Raw genomic sequence first — 24,137 nt, 5'->3', positions numbered from 1 at the left:
TACATGCAAGTTTATTAAAAATAGTAACAATATTTGCAAAGAGCTTTATATTTTGAAAAATCTCTCATATATCTTAATTCACCCAATACTTTTTACAAATAAAAAATGTTGAATAAGTTAAATTATTTGTGGAAAATCAGTCAGCTAACAAGTGATAGAGTCAGAATTTGCATCAGCCTTCTGATCTAAACCCTTTGCTGAATCCATTACGGCACACACTGCTTCTTAAAGACAACACTGATATGGGAGCAAGTAGTACGGAGACTATGATGAAGTAAAAAAAAAAATTAAATGGACTATTCACAATTTATCCTTTCCTCTTTCCTGGTATCTAAATATTCCCATCTGATCTGCAAAGCCAATCTGCTTCTTTATCTAGTTCTTGCTCCTTGCTTCCCAAAGGGCTTAGGTAGTGATTATTGACGGGAGAGGAAGATGAAAATGTTCAATGTTTTTAAAATATATCTGAAAACTATTTTATTGCAGAAACAAAAAAACTGTAATTAATCAAACGCTACCACACTCAATAACTGTGTTTTATTTATTTTGTATTTCTTCTGCAGAGTCCAGAAATAATTTTAGAGTTCTATTCACCACAGACATAATCTGAATTTTGTTTTCACCCAATATTATATAAGCATTGTCCTAAGCTGCTACTTAACTCTTTAAAATTACCATTTTGTCTAACCACAACGTTTCAATATGATGAAACATCAGAATTTATTTAACTATTCCTGTAATGTATCACTTATTTCCACTATTACAGAGTGAGGCCACAATGAACATCTACATATAGAGTCTTTCCATTTGGCGGCTTAATTCCTTAGTCATATTACTTTTAGAAATTTATTCAAAGTCAAAAGACACAAAAAATTTTGTGGCACTTAAAATGTATTACTAAATTATCTTCAAAAATCATAGCACCAATTTGCACAGCCATCAGTAATGTATAATTTCAACAGTTTCAACAGACAATTGTCTTTAGTTTTTTCCCATATAGTTTAATGTATAAATTAAACAACATCACTGTTTTCAATTCTTTGATGACTGGCAAAATCAAATGTTTTCCATGTTTCCATTTATACAGTGTATTGACATATCATTCACTGATTCTTTAATTCTTTTTTCAAATACAAAAACTGTGCTAATTCTATTTACCTGTTAGGATTGACTGATTATTTAATTATTTACTAAATGTATAATCTCTATATATGTGCATCATGTCAATTGTGAAAAGTGGTAGATGGTTCATCCACAGGTGTGATCTTTCATGACAAGTTCCATAAAAAGGACAAGGAAGACTCTGAAAGCAATGGGATGGGGTCTTGCCTCATCTTAAGTCCTGGAAAAGGGACCAATGATAAACGGACTGGCTACAACTGCACAGAACCCCATGTTGCTTTTCAATAAACAGTATTTGCAATATCCTTGGGGGAGATCCATATCCATTTATTTTTCTCATATCCACAAGTATAATTATTGCATCATTTTCCCCTTTGCTTTATATTTATCAGAGTATTTTTCATGTTAGTTTCATTTTAATCAACAGTCCATTACATTTTTGTGATTACCAATTACTAGCCAAACAAAAGGAACTGAGATTAATGAAGCCTTACTGTAAGAAAGATAAAATAAGAGTAACAAAGTAACTCTAATGAACTTAAAGAAAATGTCATATTTGCTAGCACTTGCACTCTGCAATGTGTTGTTAATAACAACATGCTAGGAAAGATAATTATATATTTCAGTTCAGCACAAAAAGCCCTGGGGAGGAAAACCAAAGAGCTACAAATTCAGTAAAGAAAGCATAAAAGTTGACAAACAAGGCACTCCTGTGACAAACTACAGCATGCAATGCTGTTAAGATTAATGGCAAAACTATATGCTTCTTTCTTAACCAGTAAGAGGCTATAATAAAGAAGAAAAATTAACTCAGCAACTCCTATCTGCATCTCTACCTTAAAATAAAAATAAAACAAAATTTTAAGACATGTTCTTGTCATTCTGGGAAAATATTTATTAGATCATCAGAGAAGGAGGGAAAAAGAAAAGTACATAAAAAAAAAAAAAAAAGGCTTTGGCTCTTGTGTTTCTTTCTGTACTTAGGCATTATACTCCAGGGTGCTGACTTTGTTTCCTGGAACAGCTAATGTCAAAACTGATGTTTATCGCTTCAAGCTTAGCCTCCTTATATCCAGTATAATAGAAAAATCCATTCTGAATAACAGAGGGCCAACAAAAAGGTCTTCTACATAACTTCACTTTATATTAATACTCATATTAAAGACATTATTTGGAGTTTATCATACATAACTTCAAACTGATAGAAAAAAATGACCAAATTCATTTTTTACACTATCAATTTTGTTTTGTTTTGTTTTGTTTTTTTGTGGTACGCAGGCCTCTCACTGTTGTGGCCTCTCCCATTGCGGAGTACAGGCTCCGGACGCGCAGGCTCAGCGGCCACGGCTCACGGGCCCAGCCGCTCCGCGGCATGTGGGATCTTCCCGGACCAGGGCACGAACCCATATCCCCTGCATCAGCAGGCAGACTCTCAACCACTGTACCACCAGGGAAGCCCTACACTATCAATTTTACAATTAAAAAATGTGAAGAACTCAGCTTTGATTATGAGATAATTACAAATTCAGAGACTGTCTGAAGGCAGCAAGAGCATCAATCCTAACACTTGCCAGTGTACACTAAATATATAACCAGAACCAAATAAACAACCCCCCATAGATATAAGTGGGATTTAATAAATCCAAAGTTGATTTCGGCTGGCCTCTTTATTTATAAAATTTAAAACAAAGTTCAAAAGAATAGATACATGTAAATGTATAGCTGAATCACTTTGCTGTACACCTGAAACTAACACAACATTTTTAATCACCTGAACTCCAATGTTAAAAAAAAAGGGGGGGGCTCCATATGACCTGAAAAATATGACCTTTAGAGACAATCCACTATTTTTTTTGGACCAAATTTCACTTACTTAATTAAAATTTATTGAGAACCTGTTACATGTCTGGCTACTGTCACAGATGCTGAATTGTGTGCAAAATGAAAGTTATTTCACTACTCAAAAAAAAAAGTTCAAATGATCTTCAAGAAATTATGTTCAAAATGCTGTTTCCTGATACAAATATCAGTTTGTAAATATTTCCTTTAAAAAGACATGACTTGGGCTTCCCTGGTGGCGCAGTGGTTGAGAGTCCGCCTGCCGCTGTAGGGGACACGGGTTCGTGTCCTGGTCCGGGAAGATCCCACATGCCGTGGAGCGGCTGGGCCCGTGAGCCATGGACGCTGAGCCTGCGCGTCCGGAGCCTGTGCTCCGCAGCGGGAGAGACCACAACAGTGAGAGGCCCGCGTACCGCCAAAAAAAAAAAAAAAAAGTCATGTCTTAATTAAACTCTGTGAATATACTGAAAACTACCATACTCTTTTAAATGGTGAATTTTATGGTACGTGAATTATATCTCAATATAGCAGTTAGATAAAATTTAAAAGGCATGGCTCTATTTTTCACCTAGCTTTGATGTTTAGAATTTTAACTTGAGGTTACCAAGAAAATGATGAGAAAACTCAAAACATTAAGTTCCTCAACCATGGCTGATAATTAAAATCTTTCTGTTTCGCAAATAATAATCCTGATGTTGAACATCAAGGTTAAACAAATACTCTGGCTATCAAAAGGCCACTTCAGGTTCACTTTAGATTTAAGAGAAACATTTTTGGTTCAGATTTATATATAATTCAAGTTATCTGAATAATGGCTTCTTTTTGGATATCTGCTTACAGTGATATGAGCTTGAAGTGGTCAAGATCATCTACATACAGCACCCATTCTGTTTTATAATGGCTTTGAGATATAATTCACACATAATAACATAGCATTTATTTAAGCACTTATTTTTAAACAATGTTCAAAATTATGATTATAGTTCAAGTAAACTCTGGACCTATTTTCAAAATAAACTGAAATTATGGCTACTGTTGTATAAGCAAAATGACAAATCATTAAACATCCTACAAAAACTCTTGAGATATTTTATATCTTTTTCTAGTACTGAAAAAATATATATGCACTATCAAATTGAAATGAAATTGTGTGAGCAAAGACCAAATTATGAAAATAAAGGTAGACCTTCAGAAACAGAACTTCCTATCATTTCTGATTTTAAAAGATTCACAGAAAGATAATAAAGCCAAATTTTAACCAAAAAAGATGTCCAGGGCTTCCCTGGTGGCGCAGTTGTTGAGAATCCGCCTGCCAATGCAGGGAACACGGGTTCGTGCCCCGGTCCGGGAAGATCCCACATGCCGCGGAGCGGCTGGGCCCGTGAGCCATGGCCGCTGAGCCTGCGTGCCCGGAGCCTGTGCTCCGCAATGGGAGAGGCCACAACAGTGAGAGGCCCGCATATCACAAAAAAAAAAAGATGTCCATTACACACTGATCAGTATGCCCTACAGAGAAAAAGCAGTGTGGTTCCTGCCATAGTAAAAAGGATTTTACATTATAAAAGAATTCTTACATATGAATGGAAATACATATATATTCTAGTAATGTAATATTACTGCTGGGTATGAAATTCTATAACTTATGATACAGAGTTAACAGTGATCACAGTATAATAATGGTTGTGGTACTGAGTTAAAATTAATTTCAGGGTATGTACTGTGTTTATCATTTAACCCTCATAAGAGACAGTATAATATATGAAAATAAGAGGACTGACTATAAAACCAATGTACTCAATCAGAAAATATTAATATAAAAGGTATCTGGAGGCCAGTATTGAGTGTCTAAGTGACCACCCTAGAAATGGAAGAAGTTACTTAAAATTGGCTGAGTACTAGATTATGTTTCGGTTTTTTGTTTGTTTTAGTTGTTTGCTATTTAATGTAATTACTGATATATTTTTAAATTTATCCTTTATTATCTCTCTCCTTGTCTTAACTATTCTTAATTCCTTTTGCTCCTTTTGATTTCTTTTAAATTGTATTTTTAATCATGACACCATTTATTACCTTGTTAGTTATATATGTTTTTACTATTATATACTAAGTATGGGTTTAGAGATTACAATCTGCATCTTCAAATTATTAAATTATAATATAAATTAATAAATTTACCACCTTCTAGGCAGTGCAAGGACTTTAGAACATTTTAACCTTATTTACCCTTTTCTCTAATTACATAGTATTGTTTTCATATATTTTTCTCTTCATTTTTCTTCATGTTTTATTCAATCCTCACACATATTGATTATATTCTATATTCACTTACCCACATATTAGCTTTTCCACCTCAATCATTTTCCTTTTATCTAAAAAACAGCTATTGTTATTTTTTTAGTGCAGGTCTGCTAATGATGAATTCTCTCAGTTTGTGTTTCTTAGAATATATTTCTATATCATTTTCATTTTCAAAAGGTATTTTTGCTGTATATAGAATTCTATATTAATAGATGTTTTCTTTCTGTCCTTTCACAATTCTGTTGTCTTTGGCTTCCATTATTTCTGTTTAGAAGTAAGCTGTAAGATTGTTACTATTTTGAAGGTTTTTTTCTTTCATAATGACATTAAAGATTTTTTTGTCTTTAGTTTTCAGCAGTTTAACCATGATGAACCTACATGTGTTCTAATTCAGCATTATTTTTAGGGTGTAGCTCTTCACAGCTCAATCAAAAGCCTGGAATATTTAGCACCCTTCTTTTTGTGTGATCCTTGAACTCAACTGCAGCAACATCACGAATTGCTCTAAAGTTCTGCTCAGCTTCTCAACCCCTCAGCTGCCGTTTTTCAGAGTTGGCAATTATCTCAACAGGAAGCGCCAGCTTCTGTGCCTCTCTCCTCTGCCTGGATCTTGGTACCACAGATCCTCATGCCCTTGGTAGCTCTCCAATGCTTTCATATAAATTTTGTTAACAAATTATCCAGATTTCCCAGCTGTCCTCATTGCCATTGCTAGAAGCAGAACTCCTATGTGAGATGCTCAGTACAGTATGCAATGCTATGCCACTGTCACTCTTACTATAATCAAACTCATAGGTGTAGGCTTGTTATGATTTGTTCTGTTGTGCACCAAGAGTTTTCTTTCTGATAATTTCTGTCTTCCTTTAATTCAGGAAAACTATTAGCCATGTTCTCTAGTCTTTAATTTTGGAACAATGGTCAGGTATATGTTGAAGCTTCTTTTCTATTCTCCTCTCATATTTTCTAAGTTTTTATCTTTGCTTATGCTCTACATTTTGTTCCAAGTAAATCTTTTTTTTTAAGGTGGTATCTGTGTCATGCACAATCTGAGCATTCTTAAAAGCAATCTGAACATCACAAATATTTTGAAAATTTGGGAATGTAGAAGAGAAGATTCTAGATGCAAATGGAATCAAATGTCAAAGAAAATGGCATAAAGAGAGTGTCCAGTTTAGGGAGAAAGATATCATACTGGAATGAAGTTACATAATTTTAAAATCCCTCTGCTTCAACTGAGTCTAGGGAATTGATCATTTTTAATCTTATTATCTATGGAAACTCTAAGGAAAAATTTAACTCTATTTTTAAGTGTGACTACACTGAAGTATTTAAGAAACACAGAATTTTTATATCTAATAAATCTTTAATCATTGCATATTTACAATGGAAGGAAATTGAAAGATGACCTAGACACAAAGAATCAAAGTTGATCAAATGGCCTATTTGACCTCTTTACTCATAAGCTCAGGCCCATATATAGAATCTTAACATTATGATGAAAAAGAAAAGCCAGTATGATGAGAAGTAAGCAAGCACAAGAGCACAGAATCTAGAACACAAAAGGGAACATGTGACCCAATGCCTAGTTCCACAGCCTCAAACTTTCTTACATTGCTGAGGACACTACCCTGTCCCTTCTGCCCCTACTGGAACCCAGGGAGTAGAAAAAGTGGGGAAAGAGACCAGGAGGGGAAAGAGAGTAAGAACACACATGTTGGAACTTCTCCTAACCAGAAGCAGGATCTAGTACAATCTGGTCTTCAGCCTTCAGAAACAGTCAAGAGAGAAGGAAGCCATACTATTTGCACTATGGTCCAGAAAAAATATCCAATCCTGGATCTAGGAGTATGTGTGTATGATTGGATGAAGGAAGGAGAAAAGGACCAAGAAGAGCTCAGAAAAGGACCCTTGAGATCTCCCTTCCCCTTGACAGTCAGGAATATACTATGACTGCTGATATTTCTGAGATCTCCAAAACAAATACTGTACTCATTTCAGACACAGCCCAGAAGAAAACATGCTAAGGAGTCAGGAAAAATTAAAGGAAAGAAACTGATAAAAATGAAGAAATAATAAATAGATTCTAATTTGGTGATAATCTAGACTAGATCTTGTCTTCTATGTTGGATGCTCTGATTTAATAAAGAAATTATTGCATTCTCAGCCAGTCAATAGATTAAATAAAGTTGGAAATATTTCATTTTCAAGTCATATAAGAAAAGAAAAACTTATCTCTGGAACATGTTGGGGAATAACAGAAAATATTTCTGAAAGAAAAAAAACTTTTTTTTTTTTTTTTTTTTCCCTATATAATCCATCTGACAACTGCTCAGGTCATTTCAACTTTATCTCACTGTGAGAGTATTCAACATTTCAAGTTAATGACCACAAGTCATCCTGCAAACCAAGAGGCAGAATTACTTCATTAATTCAACCATCAGGCTACTTTGTGCCAGGTACCATTTAGGTAGAAATAATCTGTTTTATAAAGATATGCCTTCTTACTCTAAACAAAATTTAATCTCTTAGATATTTTATTTTATCTCATTTATATTATCTCAATTTGAAGATTTAGGTTGGTCCCAGCACTTATTAATATTAGAAACATCACTACATCTCAATTTCCTCATATGAAAATGAAGATAACTTTACCTCTCTTACACTGTAATTATGAGGATTAAATGAAATAAAATATGTAAAACTGATCCATAAACTATTGAGGCTGCTTTTAAAAATATAAGACAAATAACAAGGAAGTGTAAGTGTAAAACATGAGCTAAAGAGAAAACTAAGTTAAGAACTAGGGTGAGGGCTTCCCTGGTGGCGCAGTGGTTGAGAGTCTGCCTGCCGATGCGGCAGACGCGGGTTCGAGCCCCGGTCCGGGAGGATCCCACATGCCGCAGAGCGGCTGGGCCCGTGAGCCATGGCCGCTGAGCCTGCTCGTCCGGAGCCTGTGCTCCGCAACGGGAGAGGCCACAACAGTGACAGGCCCGCGTACCGCAAAAAAAAAAAAAAAAAAAAAAAAAAAAAAAAAAAGAACTAGGGTGAGGTTAGTATACCATGGCTCTTAGCTCCCTAGGAAACAATAATTAGCTATACAATTCACTGTCCATCAGCTAAAAGTGAGTTAGTTGTTCAGAAGATGCAAAAGTATTTCTGGTACTAACACCTGAGAGAAATTTCTTCCTTGGGCCCTTATAAAGAAGACAATGTGTAACATAAAACCATGTTTTCAACAACATCCCAACCATGAATACAACATATTTCACTGGATAATTACATGTAACACTATAGCTAAAACACTGGAATGAATCTGAGCCCTAAGTAAACAGAAGCTAGAGCTCTTTGTGATTTAATTGAAGGTCTGACATAGCAAATAACTGCCCTCTTGATAAGCTTCACTGATATTTTCTAAGTATCATCCAACCTTATATGATTTAGGCAACCTGAGTATACATAAATTCAGGAGTCAAGACAGTGTTGTAGAGGGTTTGGGGAGTATCTGCACTGGATCCTCACAGCTGTTCACCACTGAAAAAGTGGTACAAGCTGGTAGTTACAAGCAAGAACCCAAGAGCTAGGCTGCCTGCATTACAATCCCACCTTTACTCCTCAAAAAAAGTGTGAGCAAGTTTTGGCAAGTTACTTAATCGCATACTGCCTCTTGAACCTCCTATGTAAAATGAAGATAACAACAATACCTACCTCACTGTTATAAAAATTAAATAAGTTGTTATACAAAATAGATAAAGTGCTTAGAACAATACCTGGCATGTAGGAAGCTAACTATTATTGTAAGTGTGAAAAATTATGAACCAGCACAGGTTGGTTAATTTATGTAGTAACTATTTAAATGAACAGACCCTAATAAAGAGTTTATTTACAGTGATTTCCTTTAAACTAAGAGGCTCTTAAAAAAGAAGCACAATAAATCTTTCCTTTTTTTGAGCGGTATGAAATACTGTGTTTTAGTGATGGTTCATAAAAGAGCATATATATATATATATAAATATATATATAATGCATGAATCATACACTTTTAAGATCTTTAAGTGATTAACTATTGCTCTTTTGCTATGTTCTTCACCTCCACTATCCTGCCACATAAATACACAGATGATACGTCTATATTGGACAAGTTAATTTTATTAGGTAAATGGACTGAAAATTCTGAAAGAATCAAATTTCTGTAAATTAATTTTTTTAAAAAACCTACTGAGTCAAATTCATAAAATTCATAGTAGTGAATTATTGCTATAATATAAGCAAGAGGCAACTTGGACTCAAAATAATTGAACCTGACAGGCAATGTATACTCACTTTCGCTGCAGCAGAAGGCAGTAATCAACTATGACAGGCACCATATCCTGTAGAGAAACCGTAAAGAAAGCATCAACACCACATCTCTGTCCAATGGCCCCCTGGTTAGACACAACACATAATGAAAGTAGTCTGCTTCAGATACTGTTAGATTGTTGGGAGAATATAACTTCGTACCATACTTTTGGTAAGCAATTTGGCACTCTGTGTCAAAAGCCTTAAAAATGTGAAAACACTTTTACCCAGTAATTCTATCTGGAAATTTATCCTAAATACATTTAGTAAGAAAAAAAAATTAATGTATTAAGGTATTCACTGCAGCTCTATAATAGAAGAAAGAGGAGAAGGAGGGGGAAGGGAGGAAGACATTGCAATTAAATATACAACATGGGAAAACAGTTAAGTAAATTTGCTATTTAAATAAAATATGTAGATATTATAAAGATTTATAAAGAGTTTACAACATTATAAGAAACATTACATGAAAAATATGTATTTATCTCACAATTTTGTAAAGAAAATCTGCAAAGAAAATATATCAAATTGATAATATAATATAGTTGGTCCCATTGGTGGCTCAGGTGATTAAGGTTGTCCATATTTTGTCACAATCCTCCAAACCAGCTATTTTAAGGTTGATTAATTTCTCAGTTTCATAATAGTTTGACTGTTTTAAATTCATCATGTATAGACATATCAAACGAATGGCAACCCATAATTTTGGCCTTTTTCAAGAGAAACACTTTGAGGGAGGAGCAGTAGCTTATTATGACTAGAACTTGTCAAGTACCCAAGCATTAGATTTCAGCAGTACTCTTTCATTTTCTGCTAGCTGAAGACCCATGGTTTCCTTTTAAAAATCCTGGAAGGCTTAGGTTCTGGGCAGAAGAATATCCCATCAGGAGGGAGAAGACATTATATGAAAGAGAATACCACATGCTAACACTTTTTTGACAAAAAGAATAAAACCTGAGGAACCACAATTATCTGAGAGAGAAGTAAGCAGAAGGACCTATAATCCTAAAAGGCTCACCCTGCCCCATCCACCCTGCTTCCTTTATTTATCAATATTCCTCATGACTACATTTATAATCTTACTTAGATTCTTCAAAAACAGGAACTAAAACCATAGATTTGAAAAGTGTTAGAGCTGTGTTAAGTCTCAACCCTGAATGAGAATACATATAGAGTGACAGATAATCTGCAGAGGAAAAAAAACTTCCTAGAAATACTGAGGAAATTTAACAAACACTCTTTAAAATACACAGCTGAGCTCCCCGAAAACTAGGGGCAATACCCAGGGTTTAAAATTGAAAAAGGAACTCAAACTAAAGCAATAAGCCCTGAACAATCACTAAGACTGTCCTATAAATTTGTTGTTCATATAAGAGCTTGGGTTTGTTTGTTTTTTTGTGTGGAACGCGGGCCTCTCACTGTTGTGGCCTCTCCCGTTTCGGACAACAGGCTCCGGACGCGCAAGCTCAGCAGCCCTGGCTCACGGGCCCAGCCGCTCCGCGGCACGTGGGATCCTCCCGGACCGGGGCACGAACCCACGTCCCCTGCATCGGCAGGCGGACGCTCAACCACTGCGCCACCAGGGAAGCCCAAGAGATTGGGTTTTAATGCCAGAAACAAATTGAGGCCTTAATTCTTGCAACATAAGGAAGTAAAGCAAAGATCCTCCTAAAAACAGGATTCTTGAAAGGTGCCTACTTAAGTGAAAGGCAATTAGAAAGAACAAAAAAACAAAAAAACCTGCCTATATGCATAGGAAGCTAACAAGAAAGGTTGTCTGTCTCTGCCCAGACTCAGTGGGGATAAATCTGCACTCTCTAAGAATCTAAAATCAAGATCCTGCCCACAGGTGGATTTGGGATTTGAATTTACACTATCTCCTTAGTATGGGAATAATCAGGCCAAGAAATTAACACAAAAGGTGATCCTGAAAAATGGATATTCCTGGAGCGCTTGAAAGAAAAAAAGTCCAGAAACAGTGTTTAACAGTTAACAGTGCTTAACAGTGCTTTGCTTAACAGGCAAAATAAGACCTCCTGATAAAGCCCACAAAAGATGTGCCCAAAATAAAAAAGTTTAAAGCACCTCATGAAATAACATACCATAAGTTAATGTCAGCAGCAACTACAAACAGAAGGGGAGACCCCTAAATCTTCAAATATTATAATTATCAGGTAGAAATTATTAAAGTATATTTAGAATTATTAAAGGGATAAAATAAGGAATTAAGTGCCTATCCTAGCATTAAGTACTAAGGATATACTATAGGGATAATGGAGAGTGTAACCATCAGATTAATACATGTAGACAAATCACTCTGTTGATTCTGTGATGGGAGGATATGGAAAACCAAGACCGAAGATAAGTGGCTAGTATAGTAGTCCAAGATGGAAACAGGAGACCAAATTAGGGTAGTGACAGTAGGCATAAAAAATAGCAGTTAGAATCAAGCACTGTTTATAAAGTAAAACTGTAGAGGTTGGTGACAGACTGGTTATGGGTTGGAAGGCATAGGCAAGAGTCTAAGAAACTCCTAAGTTTCTAGTTTGAGTGATGGTTGGATGAAGATTTCATGAAATGAGATAAGGAATATGGGAGGAGGTGTTAGAAGGAAGAAGCTAAACATAGTTTTTTGGGCTGTCATAGCTTTGAGGAACATCTTTACTTCAATATTGAATAGTAAGAAACTGGATACAGTAATCTGAAACATCTGGGTTAGAATTACATACTTCTAAGCCATGAAAAGAAATACTGTATATGAACAAAACTGTCCAGGGATAATAGAGATAAAAATCAGTCAACAGTGGATTACATCTTGAGGAAGATCAATATTTATGATACGGTCAGAGGATGGAAACAAAATCCAACTCAGGAACAGTCACAAAGGTTTAAAAATCAGAAGACCACACAATCATAGATATCTACAGGATACAGAATTTTAAAAAGGAAGGAATGATCATCACTGTTTAATACAGCATTGAGATGAATAAGATGTGAAAGTTTTATTTTATTTATAAATTAGGATATCACTGGTATCTTTAGAAAGATGGTGTTTTATCTTCCACATTAGATGGTAAGCACAGTAATGGGTGATATCCAGCTTGCAGAGAATTGGGGGGAGAAAGGTGAGAGGGAAAGAGGGAGGAAAGTGGAGGAAGAGAAAGAGAAAGCATCAATGTATGTGTAATTAGAATCCCTGAATACGAAAACTAAAACAGGGAGTTGAGGAAGATGGTGGAAGGGTAAGACAAGAAGATCACCTTCCTCCCCACAGATACATCAGAAATACATCTACACGTGGAACTGCTCCTATAGAACACCCAATGAAAGCTGGCAGAAAACATCAGACCTCCCAAAAGGCAAGACACTCCCCACGTACCTGGGTAGGGCAAAAGAAAAAAGCAAAAACAGAGACAAAGAATAGGGACGGGGCCCGCACCAGTGGGAGGGAGCTGTGAAGAAGGAAAGGTTTCCACACACTAGGAAGCCCCTTCACGGGCGGAGACTGTGGGTGGCAGAGGGGGGAAGCTTCGGAGCCGTGGAGGAGAGAGCAGCAACAGGGGTTCGGAAGGCAAAGCGGAGAGATTCCCGCAGAGGATCGGTGCCAACCAGCACTCACCAGCCTGAGGGGCCTGCCTGCTCACCCGCCGGGGCGGGAGGGGGCCGGGAGCTGAGGCTCGGGCTTCCGTTGGATAGCAGGGAGAGGACTGGCGGCGCGAACACAGCCTGAAGGGGTTAGTGCACCATGGCTAGCTGGGAGAGAGTCCAGGAAAAAGTCTGGAGCTGCCAAAGAGGCAAGAGACTTTTTCTTCCCTCTTTGTTTCCTGGTGTGTGAGGAGAGGGGATTAAGATCGCTACTTAAAGGAGTTCCAGAGACGGGCGCCAGCCGCAGCTAACAGTGCGGACCCCAGAGACAGGCATGAGACGCTAAGGCTGATGCTGCCGCTTCCAAAAAGCCTGTGTGCAAGCACAGCCCGCCACTGCCGGGGTCCCGTGATCCAGGGACAACTTCCACGGGAGAACGCACAGCGCGCCTCATGCTGGCTGCCTCTGCCTCCGCAGGCTCGCCCCGCATCCGTACCCCTTCCTCCCCCTGGCCTGAGTGAGCCAGAGCCACCCAAATCAGAGGCTCCTTTAACCCTCTCCTGTATGAGCGAAAAACAGACGCCCTCAGGTGACCTACACGCAGAAGTGGGTCCAAATCCAAAGCTGAACCCTGGAGCTGTGCTAACAAAGAAGAGAAAGGGAAATTTATTCCAGCAGCCTCAGAAGCAGCGGATTAAATCTCCACAATCAACTTGATGCACCCTGCATCTGTGGAATACCTGACTAGACAACGAATCATCCCAAATTGAGGAGGTGGACTTTGGGAGCAAGACATATTATTTTTTCCCCTTTTCCTCTTTTTGTGAGTCTGTATGTGTATGCTTCTGTGTGAGATTTTGTCTGCATAGCTTTGCTTTCACCATTTGTCCTAGGGTTCTGTCCATCCATTTTTTAAATTTTTCTTTACTTTAAAATTAATTTTCTTCTTAATAATTATTTTTTATATTTAATTTTAATAACTATTTTATTTTATCCTCTTTCTTTCTTTCTTTCTTTCTTTCTATTTTTTCTCCCTTTTATTCTGGGCCGTGTGGATGAAAGGCTCCTGGCGCTCCAGCCACAAGTGAGTGCTGTGCCTCTGAGGTGGGAGAGTCAACTTCAGAACACTGGTCCACAAGAGACCTCCCAGCTCCACGTAATATCAAATGGCGAAAATCTCCCAGAGATCTCCATCTCAACGCCAAGACCCAGCTTCACTCAATGACCAGCAAGGTACAGTGCTGGACACCCTATCCCAAACAACTAGCAACACAGGAACATAACCCCACCCATTAGCAGAGAGGTTGCCTAAAATCATAATAAGGCCACAGACACCACAAAACACACCACCAGATGTGGACATGCCCACCAGAAAGACAAGATCCAGCCTCATCCACCAGAACACAGGCACTACTAGTCCCCTCCACCAGGAAGCCTATACAACCCACTGAACCAACCTTAGCCACTGGGGACAGACACCAAAAACAATGGGAACTACAAACCTGCAGCGTGCAGAAAGGAGACCCCAAACACAGTAAGATAAGCAAAATGAGCAGACAGAAAAACACACAGCAGATGAAGGAGCAAGGTAAAAACCCAACAGACCTAACAAATGAAGAGGAAATAGGCAGTCTACCTGAAAAAGAATTCAGATTAATGATTGTAAAGATGATCCAAAATCTTGGAAATAGAATAGACAAAATGCAAGAAACATTTAACAAGAAACTAGAAGAACTAAAGAGGAAACAAGCAATGATGAACAACACAATAAATGAAATTTAAAATACACTAGAAGGGATCAATAGCAGAATAACTGAGGCAGAAGAACGGATAAGTGACCTGGAAGATAAAAGAGTGAAAATAACTACTGCAGAGCAGAATAAAGAAAAAAGAATGAAAAGAACTGAGGACAGTCTCAGAGACCTCTGGGACAACATTAAATGCACCAACATTCGAATTATAGGGGTCCCAGAAGAAGAGAAAAAGAAAGGGACTGAGAAAATATTTGAAGAGATTATAGTTGAAAACTTCCCTAATATGGGAAAGGAAATAGTTAATCAAGTCCAGGAAGCACAGAGAGTCCCATACAGGATAAATCCAAGGACAAACACACCAAAACACATATTAATGAAACTACAAAAAATTAAGTACAAAGAAAACATATTAAAAGCAGCAAGGGAAAAACAACAAATAACCACAAGGGAATCCCCATAAGGTTAACAGCTAATCTTTAAGCAGAAACTCGGCAAGCCAGAGGGAGAGGCAGGACATATTTAAAGTGATGAAGGAGAAAAACCTACAACCAAGATTACTCTACCCAGCTAGGATCTCATTCAGATTTGATGGAGAAATTAAAACCTTCACTAACAAGCAAAAGCTGAGAGAGTTCAGCACCACCAACCAGCTTTACAACAAATGCTAAAGGAACTTCTCTAGGCAAGAAACACAAGAGAAGGAATAGACCTACAAGAACAAACTCAAAACAATTAAGAAAATGGTAATAGGAACAAACATATCAATAATTACCTTAAATGTAAATGGATTAAATGCTCCCACCAAAAGACACAGACTGACTGAATGGATACAAAAACAAGACCCATATATATGCTGTCTACAAGAGACTCACTTCAGACCTAGGGACACATACAGACTGAAAGTGAGGGGATGGAAAAAGATATTCCATGCAAATGGAAATCAGAAGAAAGCTGGAGTAGCAATTCTCATAACAGACAACATATACTTTAAAATAACGACTACTACAAGAGACAAAGAAGGACACTACATCATGATCAAGGGATCAATCCAAGAAGAAGATATAACAATTGTAAACATCTACGCACCCAACATAGGCGCACCTTAATACATAAGGCAAATACTAACAGCCATAAAAGGGGAAATAGACAGTAACACAATCATAGTGGGGGACTTTAACACCCCACTTTCACCAATGGACAGCTCACCAAAATGAAAATAAATAAGGAAACACAAGTTTTAAATGATACATTAAACAAGATGGACTTAATTGATATTTATAGGACATTCCATCCAAAAACAACAGAATACACATTTTTCCCAAGTGCTCATGGAACATTCTCCAGGAGAGAACATATCTTGGGTCACAAATCAAGCCTTGGTAAATTTAAGAAAACTGAAATCATATCACGTATCTTTTCGACCACAACGCTATGAGACTAGATATCAGTTACAGGAAAAGATCTGTAAAAAATACAAACACATGGAGGCTAAACAATACACTACTTAATAACCAAGTGATCACTGAAGAAATCACAGAGGAAATCAAAAAATACCTAGAAACAAATGACAGTGGAGACACGACGACCCAAAACCTATGGGATATAGCAAAAACAGTTCTAAGAGGCAAGTTTATAGCAATACAATCATACCTTAAGAAACAGGAAACATCTCGAATAAACAACCTAACCTTGCACCTAAAGCAATTAGAGAAAGAACAAAAAACCCCAAAGTTAGTGGAAGGAAAGAAAACATAAAGATCAGATCAGAAATAAATGAAAAAGAAATGAAGGAACCGATAGCAAAGATCAATAAAACTAAACACTAGTTCTTTAAGAAGATAAACAAAATTGATAAACCATTAGTCAGACTCATCAAGAAAAAAAGGGAGAAGACTCAAATCAATAGAATTAGAAATGAAAAAGGAGAAGTAACCACGGACACTGCAGAAATACAAAGGATCATGAGAGATTACTACAAGCAACTGTATGCCAATAAAATGGACAATCTGGAAGAAAAGGACAAATTCTTAGAAATGCACAACCTGCCGAGACTGAACGAGGAAGAAATAGAAAATATGAAAAGACCAATCACAAGCACTGAAATTGAAACTGTGATTCAAAATCTTCCAACAAACAAAAGCCCAGGACCAGATGGCTTCACAGGCGAATTCTAGCACACATTTAGAGAAGAGCTAACACCTATCCTTCTCAAACTCTTCCAAAATATAGCAGAGGGAGGAACACTCCCAAACTCATTCTACGAGGTCACCATCACCCTGATACCAAAACCAGACAAAGATGTCACAAAGAAAGAAAACTACAGGCCAATATCACAGATGAACATAGATGCAAAAATCCTCAACAAAATACTAGCAAACAGAATCCAACAGCACATTAAAAGGATCATACACCATGATCAGGTGGGGTTTGTTCCAGGAATGCAAGAATTCTTCAATATACATAAATCAATCAACATGACACACCATATTAACAAATTGAAGGAGAAAATCCATATGATCATCTCAATAGATGCAGAGAAAGATTTCGACAGAATTCAACACCCATTTTGATTAAAAAACCTGCAGAAAGTAGGCATAGAGGGAACTTTCCTCAACATAATAAAGGCCATATATGACAAACCCACAGCCAACATCATCCTCAATGGTGAAAAACTGAAACAATTTCCACTAAGATCAGGAACAAGACAAGGTTGCCCACTCTCACCACTCTTATTCAACATAGTTTTAAAACTTTTAGCCACAGCAATCAGAGAAAAAAAAGAAATAAAAGGAATCCAAATCGGAAAAGAGGAAGTAAAGCTGTCACTGTTTGCAGATGACATGATACTATACATAGAGAATCCTAAGGATGCTACCAGAAAACTACTAGAGCTAATCAATGAATTTGGTGAAGTAGCAGGATACAAAATTAATGCACAGAAATCTCTTGCATTCCTATACACTAATGATGAAAAATCTGAAAGTGAAATTAAGAAAACACTCCCACTTACCATTGCAACAGAAAGAATAAAATATCTAGGAATAAACCTACCTAAGGAGACGAAAGACTTGTATGCAGAAAATTAGAAGACACTGATGAAAGAAATTAAAGATGATACAAATAGGTGGAGAGATATACCATGTTCTTGGATTGGAAAAATCAATATTGTGAAAATGACTCTACTACCCAAAGCAATCAACAGATTCAATGCAATCCCTATCAACCGACCACTGGCATTTTTCACAGAACTAGAACAAAAAATTTCACACTTTGTATGGAAACACAAAAGACCCCGAATAGCCAAAGCAATCTTGAGAACGAAAAATGGAGCTGGAGGAATCAGGCTCCCTGACTTCAGACTATACTACAAGGCTACAGTAATCAAGACAGTATGGTACTGGCACAAAAACAGAAATATAGATCAATGGAACAGGATAGAAAGCCCAGAGATAAACCCACACACATATGGTCACCTTATCTTTGATAAAGGAGGGAAGGATATACAGTGGAGAAAAGACAGCCTCTTCAGTAAGTGGTGCTGGGAAAACTGGAGATGTACATGTAAAAGTATGAAATTAGAACACTCCCTAACACCACACACAAAAATAAACTCAAAATGGGTTAAAGACCTACATGTAAGGCCAGACACGATCAAACTCTTAGAGGAAAACAAAGGCAGAACACTCTATGACATAAATCACAGCAAGATCCTTTTTGACCCACCGCCTAGAGAAATGGAAATAAAAACAAAAATAAACAAATGAGACCTAATGAAACTTAAAAGCTTTTGCACAGCAAAGGATACCATAAATAAGACCAAAAGACAACCCTCAGAATGGGAGAAAATATTTGCAAATGAAGCAACTGACAAAGGATTAATCTCCAAGATTTACAAGCAGCTCATGCAGCTCAATAACAAAAAAATAAACAACCCAATCCAAAAATCAGCAGAAGACCTAAATAGCCATTTCTCCAAAGAAGATATACAGATTGCCAACAAACACAGGAAAGAATGCTCAACATCACCAATCATTAGAGAAATGCAAATCAAAACTACATTGAGGTATCACCTCACACCGGGCTGTCATCAGAAAATATGCAAACAATAAATGCTGGAGAGGGTGTGGAGAAAAGGGAACACTCTTGCACTGTTGGTGGGAATGTAAATTGATATAGCCACTATGGAGAACAGTATGGAGGTTCCTTAAAAAACTACAAATAGAACTACCATACCACCCAGCAATCCCATTACTGGGGAAAACCATATGAGAAAACCATAATTCAAAAAGAGTCATGTACCAAAATGTTCATTGAAGCTCTATTTATAATAGCCAGGACATGGAAGCAACCTAAGTGTCCGTCATCGGATGAATGGATAAAGAAGATGTGGCACATATATACAATGGAATATTACTCAGCCATAAAAAGAAACGAAATTGAGATATTTGTAGTGAGGTGGATGGACCTAGAGTCTGTCGTGCAGAGTGTGGTAAGTCAGAAAAAGAAAAACAAATACTGTATGCTAGCACATATATATGAAATCTAAGAAAAAAAAAAAGGTCATGAAGAACCTAGGGGTAAGATGGGAATAAAGACACAGACCTACTAGAGAATGGATTTGAGGATATGGGGAGGGGGAAGGGTAAGCTGTGACAAAGTGAGAGAGTGGCATAGACATATATACACTACCAAACGTAAAATAGATAGCTAGTGGAAAGCAGCCGCATAGCACAGGGAGATCAGCTTGGTCCTTTGTAACCCCCTAGAGGGGTGGGATAGGGAGGGTGGGAGGGAGGGAGATGCAAAAGGGAAGAGATATGGGAACATAGGTATATGTAGAACTGATTCACTTTGTTGTAAAGCAGAAACTAACACACCATTGTAAAGCAATTATACTCCAATAAAGATGTTAAAAAAAAAAGAAAACTAAAACAACAGAACAGAATGAATAGTTCAAGACATAATTCAAGACAACTTTCCTGAAATTATGATTTTTTTTGGTTTTGGTTTTGGTTTTTTTTTCTGCGGTACGCGGGCCTCTAACTGCTGTGGCCTCTCCCGTTGCGGAGCACAGGCTCCGGATGCATAAACGCAGCGGTCATGGCTCACTGGCCAGCTGCTCCGCGGTGTGTGGGATCTTCCTGGACTGGGGCACGACCCCATGTGCCCTGCATCGGCAGGCGGACTCTCAACCACTGCGCCACCAGGGAAGCCCAAGATTATTTTTTTTTTAAGTCTTAAATCCACATATTACTAGATCACATACTATTCCAGGAAAAAATGGCCTAGAATAATTGATTATACTGAGACCCAATACAGTAAAGTTACTGGATTACCCAAACTAAGAAATAGTCAGGAAAAAAGATGAATTTTGAGTCAGGGAAAAAAAAAATTCTGGCTAGCCTCAGATTATCCCACGGTGGCATTCCATGACAGATGATAACAGAACAGTATTTCAAGATCCTTAAGGAGAGCCAAAATGTTTTTCAATATAAAAGCTAGAGGGACTTACTTCCCTGGTGGTCCAGTAGCTAAGACTCCACACTCTCAATTTAGGGGGCCCAGGTTCAACCTCGGTCAGGGAGCTAGATCCCACATGCCACAACTAAGAGTTCACATGCCGCAACTAACAGATCTGGCACATTGCAACTAAAGATCTCACATGCTGCAATTAAAGATCCCACGAGTGCTGCAACTAAGACCTGGCACAGCCAAATAAATAATTTTTTTTTTTTTTTTTGCAGTACGCGGGCCTCTCACTGTTGTGGCCTCTCCCATTGTGGAGCGCAGGCTCAGCAGCCATGGCTCATGGGCCTAGCCACTCTGCGGCATGTGGGATCATCCCGGACCAGGGCACAAACCCCTGTCCCCCTGCATCAGCAAGCGGACTCTCAACCTCTGTGCCACCAGGGAAGCCCCGATAAATAAATATTTTTAAAAATAATAAAATAAAAGCTAGACACCAACAATTTGAAGACTCAACAAACTCAAAAACTATTGTTCTTGTGAGCCTTCCCTGTTTTTTTTTTTAAGCCTCCTCCATATTAGTTTACTTTTGGCCAAATCATGCCCAAATGTCCTCCATATTTAGAAAAAAAGATGTGTCTCTTATTAAACTTTTGTCCCCTTCTATTTAGAAGCCCATCATTTGACAGCCAAGAATTTCACATGAAGCATGATATTCTTTTCTTCTTCATGAGAGTAATATGAATTCACAGAAGAACATCTGAAAATTACATAAAGAGGGGCTTCCCTGGTGGCACAGTGGTTAAGAATCCACCTGTCAGGGCTTCCCTGGTGGCACAGTGGTTGAGAATCTGCCTGCTAATGCAGGGTACATGGGTTTGAGCCCTGGTTTGGGAGGATCCCACATGCCACGGAGCAACTAGGCCCATGAGCCACAACTACTGAGCCTGTGCGTCTGGGGCCTGTGCTCCACAACAGGAGAGGCCGTGATAGTGACAGGCCCGTATACTGCAATGAAGAGTGGCCCCCACTTGCCACAACCAGAGAAAGCCCTCACACAGAAACGAAGACCCAACACAGCAAAAATAAATTAATTAATAAAAACTCCTACACCCAATGTAAAAAATATATATATATGCAATTCTAAAACATCCATTAAAAAAAAAAAGAGAATCCACCTGCCAATGCAGGGGACACGTGTTCAAGACCTGGTCTGGGAAGATCCCACATGCCATGGAGCAACTAAGCCTGTGTGTCACAACTACTGAAGCCTGCAGGCCTATAGCCTGTGCTCCGCAACAAGAGAAGCCACCGCAATGAGAAGCCCATGCACCACAACGAAGAGTAGCCCCTGCTCACCACAAGGAGAGAAAGCCCGTGCACAGCAATGAAGACCCAACACAGCCAAAAATGAATAAATTTATATTTTAAGAAATTACATAAAGATATTTTAAGATAAAATGTCCTCCATAATTTTACCATGAAGAGAAAATATTATTTAAAACTATTACATTTCTTTGCCTTTTTCTAATCATTTAGCATAATTAAGATCCTATCAGGGCTTCCCTGGTGGCACAGTGGTTGAGAGTACACCTGTCAATGCAGGGGACACGGGTTCGTGCCCCGGTCCAGGAAGATCCCACATGCCATGGAGCGGCTAGGACCGTGAGCCATGGCCGCTGAGCCTGCGCGTCCAGAGCCTGTGCTCGACAACGGGAGGCCACAACAGTGAGAGGCCCGTGTACTGGGGAAAAAAAAAAAAAAAAAGGATAATAAGGGAATACCATGAACAACACTACACACATAAATTTCACAGCTTAGATGAAATGGATCAATTCCTCAAAAAAACACTATCACAGCTCACTCAATATGAAATAGATCACTTGAATACTCCTCTAATTATTAAAGAAAGTGAATGCATAATTTTAAAACTCCCCCCCAATCTCTATGCTCAGATGGTTTCACTGAAGAATTACATCAAACGTTTAAAGAACTGATACCAATTCTATATAATCTCTTCCAGAAAACAGAAGAGGAGAGAACACTTCCCAACTCATTTTGTATAGTATTACTAACACCAAAATCTGAAAAGACATTACAAAAAGAGAAAACTACAGACCAAAATCCCTCATGAATAAAGATGCAAAAATCCTTAACAAAATATTAGCATATATAATTCATCAATATATTAAAAGAATTACACATCATGACCAAGTGAGGTTCATTCCACAGATGCAAGGCTGGTTCAACAATTTTAAATCTATCAATATAATGCACCATATTAACAGGCTAAAGCAGAAAAATCATATGATCATATCAGTCAGTGCAGAAAGTACATCTGAGAAAATTCAACACCCATTCAAGAAAAACAACTCTTAGAAAAATAGAAAGAGAGGGAAATTTCCACAACTTGACAGAGTACCTGCAGCAAACATGCAGCTAACATTATACTTAACGGTGAAAAATCAAATGCTTTCACTCTGACTAGGAACAAGGCAAGGATGTCAGCTCTCACCACTCTTATTTAACACAGTAAGAAGTTCCAGGCCTGCAAATACTGCCCTGGAAGTTCTAACCATGCAATAAAGGGAAAAAAAGGGGTGGGGGATTTGGGGAAGCACAGATTAGGAAGGAAAAAGTAAAACTATTCCTGTTTGCAGATAACATGATTGTCTATGTAGCAAATCCCAAGGAATCTACACAAAACTTCCTAGAACTAAGAAGTGAATCCAGCAAGACTGCAGGATACAAGATAAACACACAAAAACCAATTATATTTCTATATGCTATTAGTGAACACATGGACACCAAAATTAAAAACTCAATACCATTTACAACTGCAAAAGAAAAGAAGGGAGGAGAGGAGGGAAGGCAAGCAGGCAGACTGACTAGGTATAAATCTAATAATGTAATCTAATGTACAGAAATTGTACTGAAAACTAGAAAATACTGATGAAAGAAATCAAAGAAGACTGTAAGACTCAACATGGTGGACTTCCCTGGTGGCGCAGTGGAAAGAATCTGCCTGCCAATGCAGGGGACACAGGTTCAAGCCCTGGTCCAGGAAGATGCCACATACCGCAGAGCAACTGAGCCAGTGCACCACAACTACTGAGCCTGCACTCTAGAGCTTGTGAGCCACAACTACTGAGCCCACGTGCCACAACTACTGAAGCCCGTACACCTAGAGCCTGTGCTCCACAACAAGACAAGCCACCGCCATGAGAAGCCCACGCACCACAATGAAGAGTAGCCCCCACTTGCTGCAACTAGAGAAAGCCCACACACAGCAATGAAGACCCAACGCAGCCAAAAATAAACAAACAAACAAAAGACTCAACATGGTAAAGATGTCAATTCTGTCCAAATTGATACATAGGTTTAATATAATTTCTATCAAAATCCTCATAAGATTTTTTTGTAGATACAGACAAGAATTTTCTATAATGTGTATGAAAAAGCAAAGAAATTAGAATAGCTGAAACAATTTTGACATGAAAAATCAACTAGAAGAATCACTTTATCCCATTTCAAGACTTACTACATAGCTACAGTAATCAAGCCTGTGGTATTGGCAGACGTATAGACACATAGGTCAATGGAATAGAAAGGAGAACCGAGAAAAAGACCCACACAAATATGCCCAACTCATTTTTGACAAAGGTGCTAAAGCAATTCAATGGGGGAAAGACAGCTTTTTCAACAAATGGTGCTGGAGCACTTGGACATTCATAGGTC

The 24,137-nt window shown here is 38.0% G+C and overlaps 1 protein-coding gene across 5 annotated transcripts in view; it reads right to left on the bottom strand.

Moving 5' to 3' along the window:
* Window positions 1-24,137, bottom strand: part of VPS8 (VPS8 subunit of CORVET complex) — a 310,442-nt gene that overhangs the window by 202,340 nt on the left and 83,965 nt on the right. For all 5 annotated transcript variants that reach the window (XM_067034155.1, XM_067034154.1, XM_067034156.1 and 2 more), the window contains one exon: window positions 9,580-9,626. In XM_067034155.1, coding sequence (XP_066890256.1) covers window positions 9,580-9,626 — 47 coding nt within the window. The remainder of the gene's footprint in view (window positions 1-9,579; window positions 9,627-24,137) is intronic.

The sequence above is a fragment of the Kogia breviceps genome, chromosome 5, assembly GCF_026419965.1.
Source record: "Kogia breviceps isolate mKogBre1 chromosome 5, mKogBre1 haplotype 1, whole genome shotgun sequence".
NCBI classification, from domain to species: domain Eukaryota; kingdom Metazoa; phylum Chordata; class Mammalia; order Artiodactyla; family Physeteridae; genus Kogia; species Kogia breviceps.
This window is presented reverse-complemented; position numbering and strand designations above follow the sequence as displayed.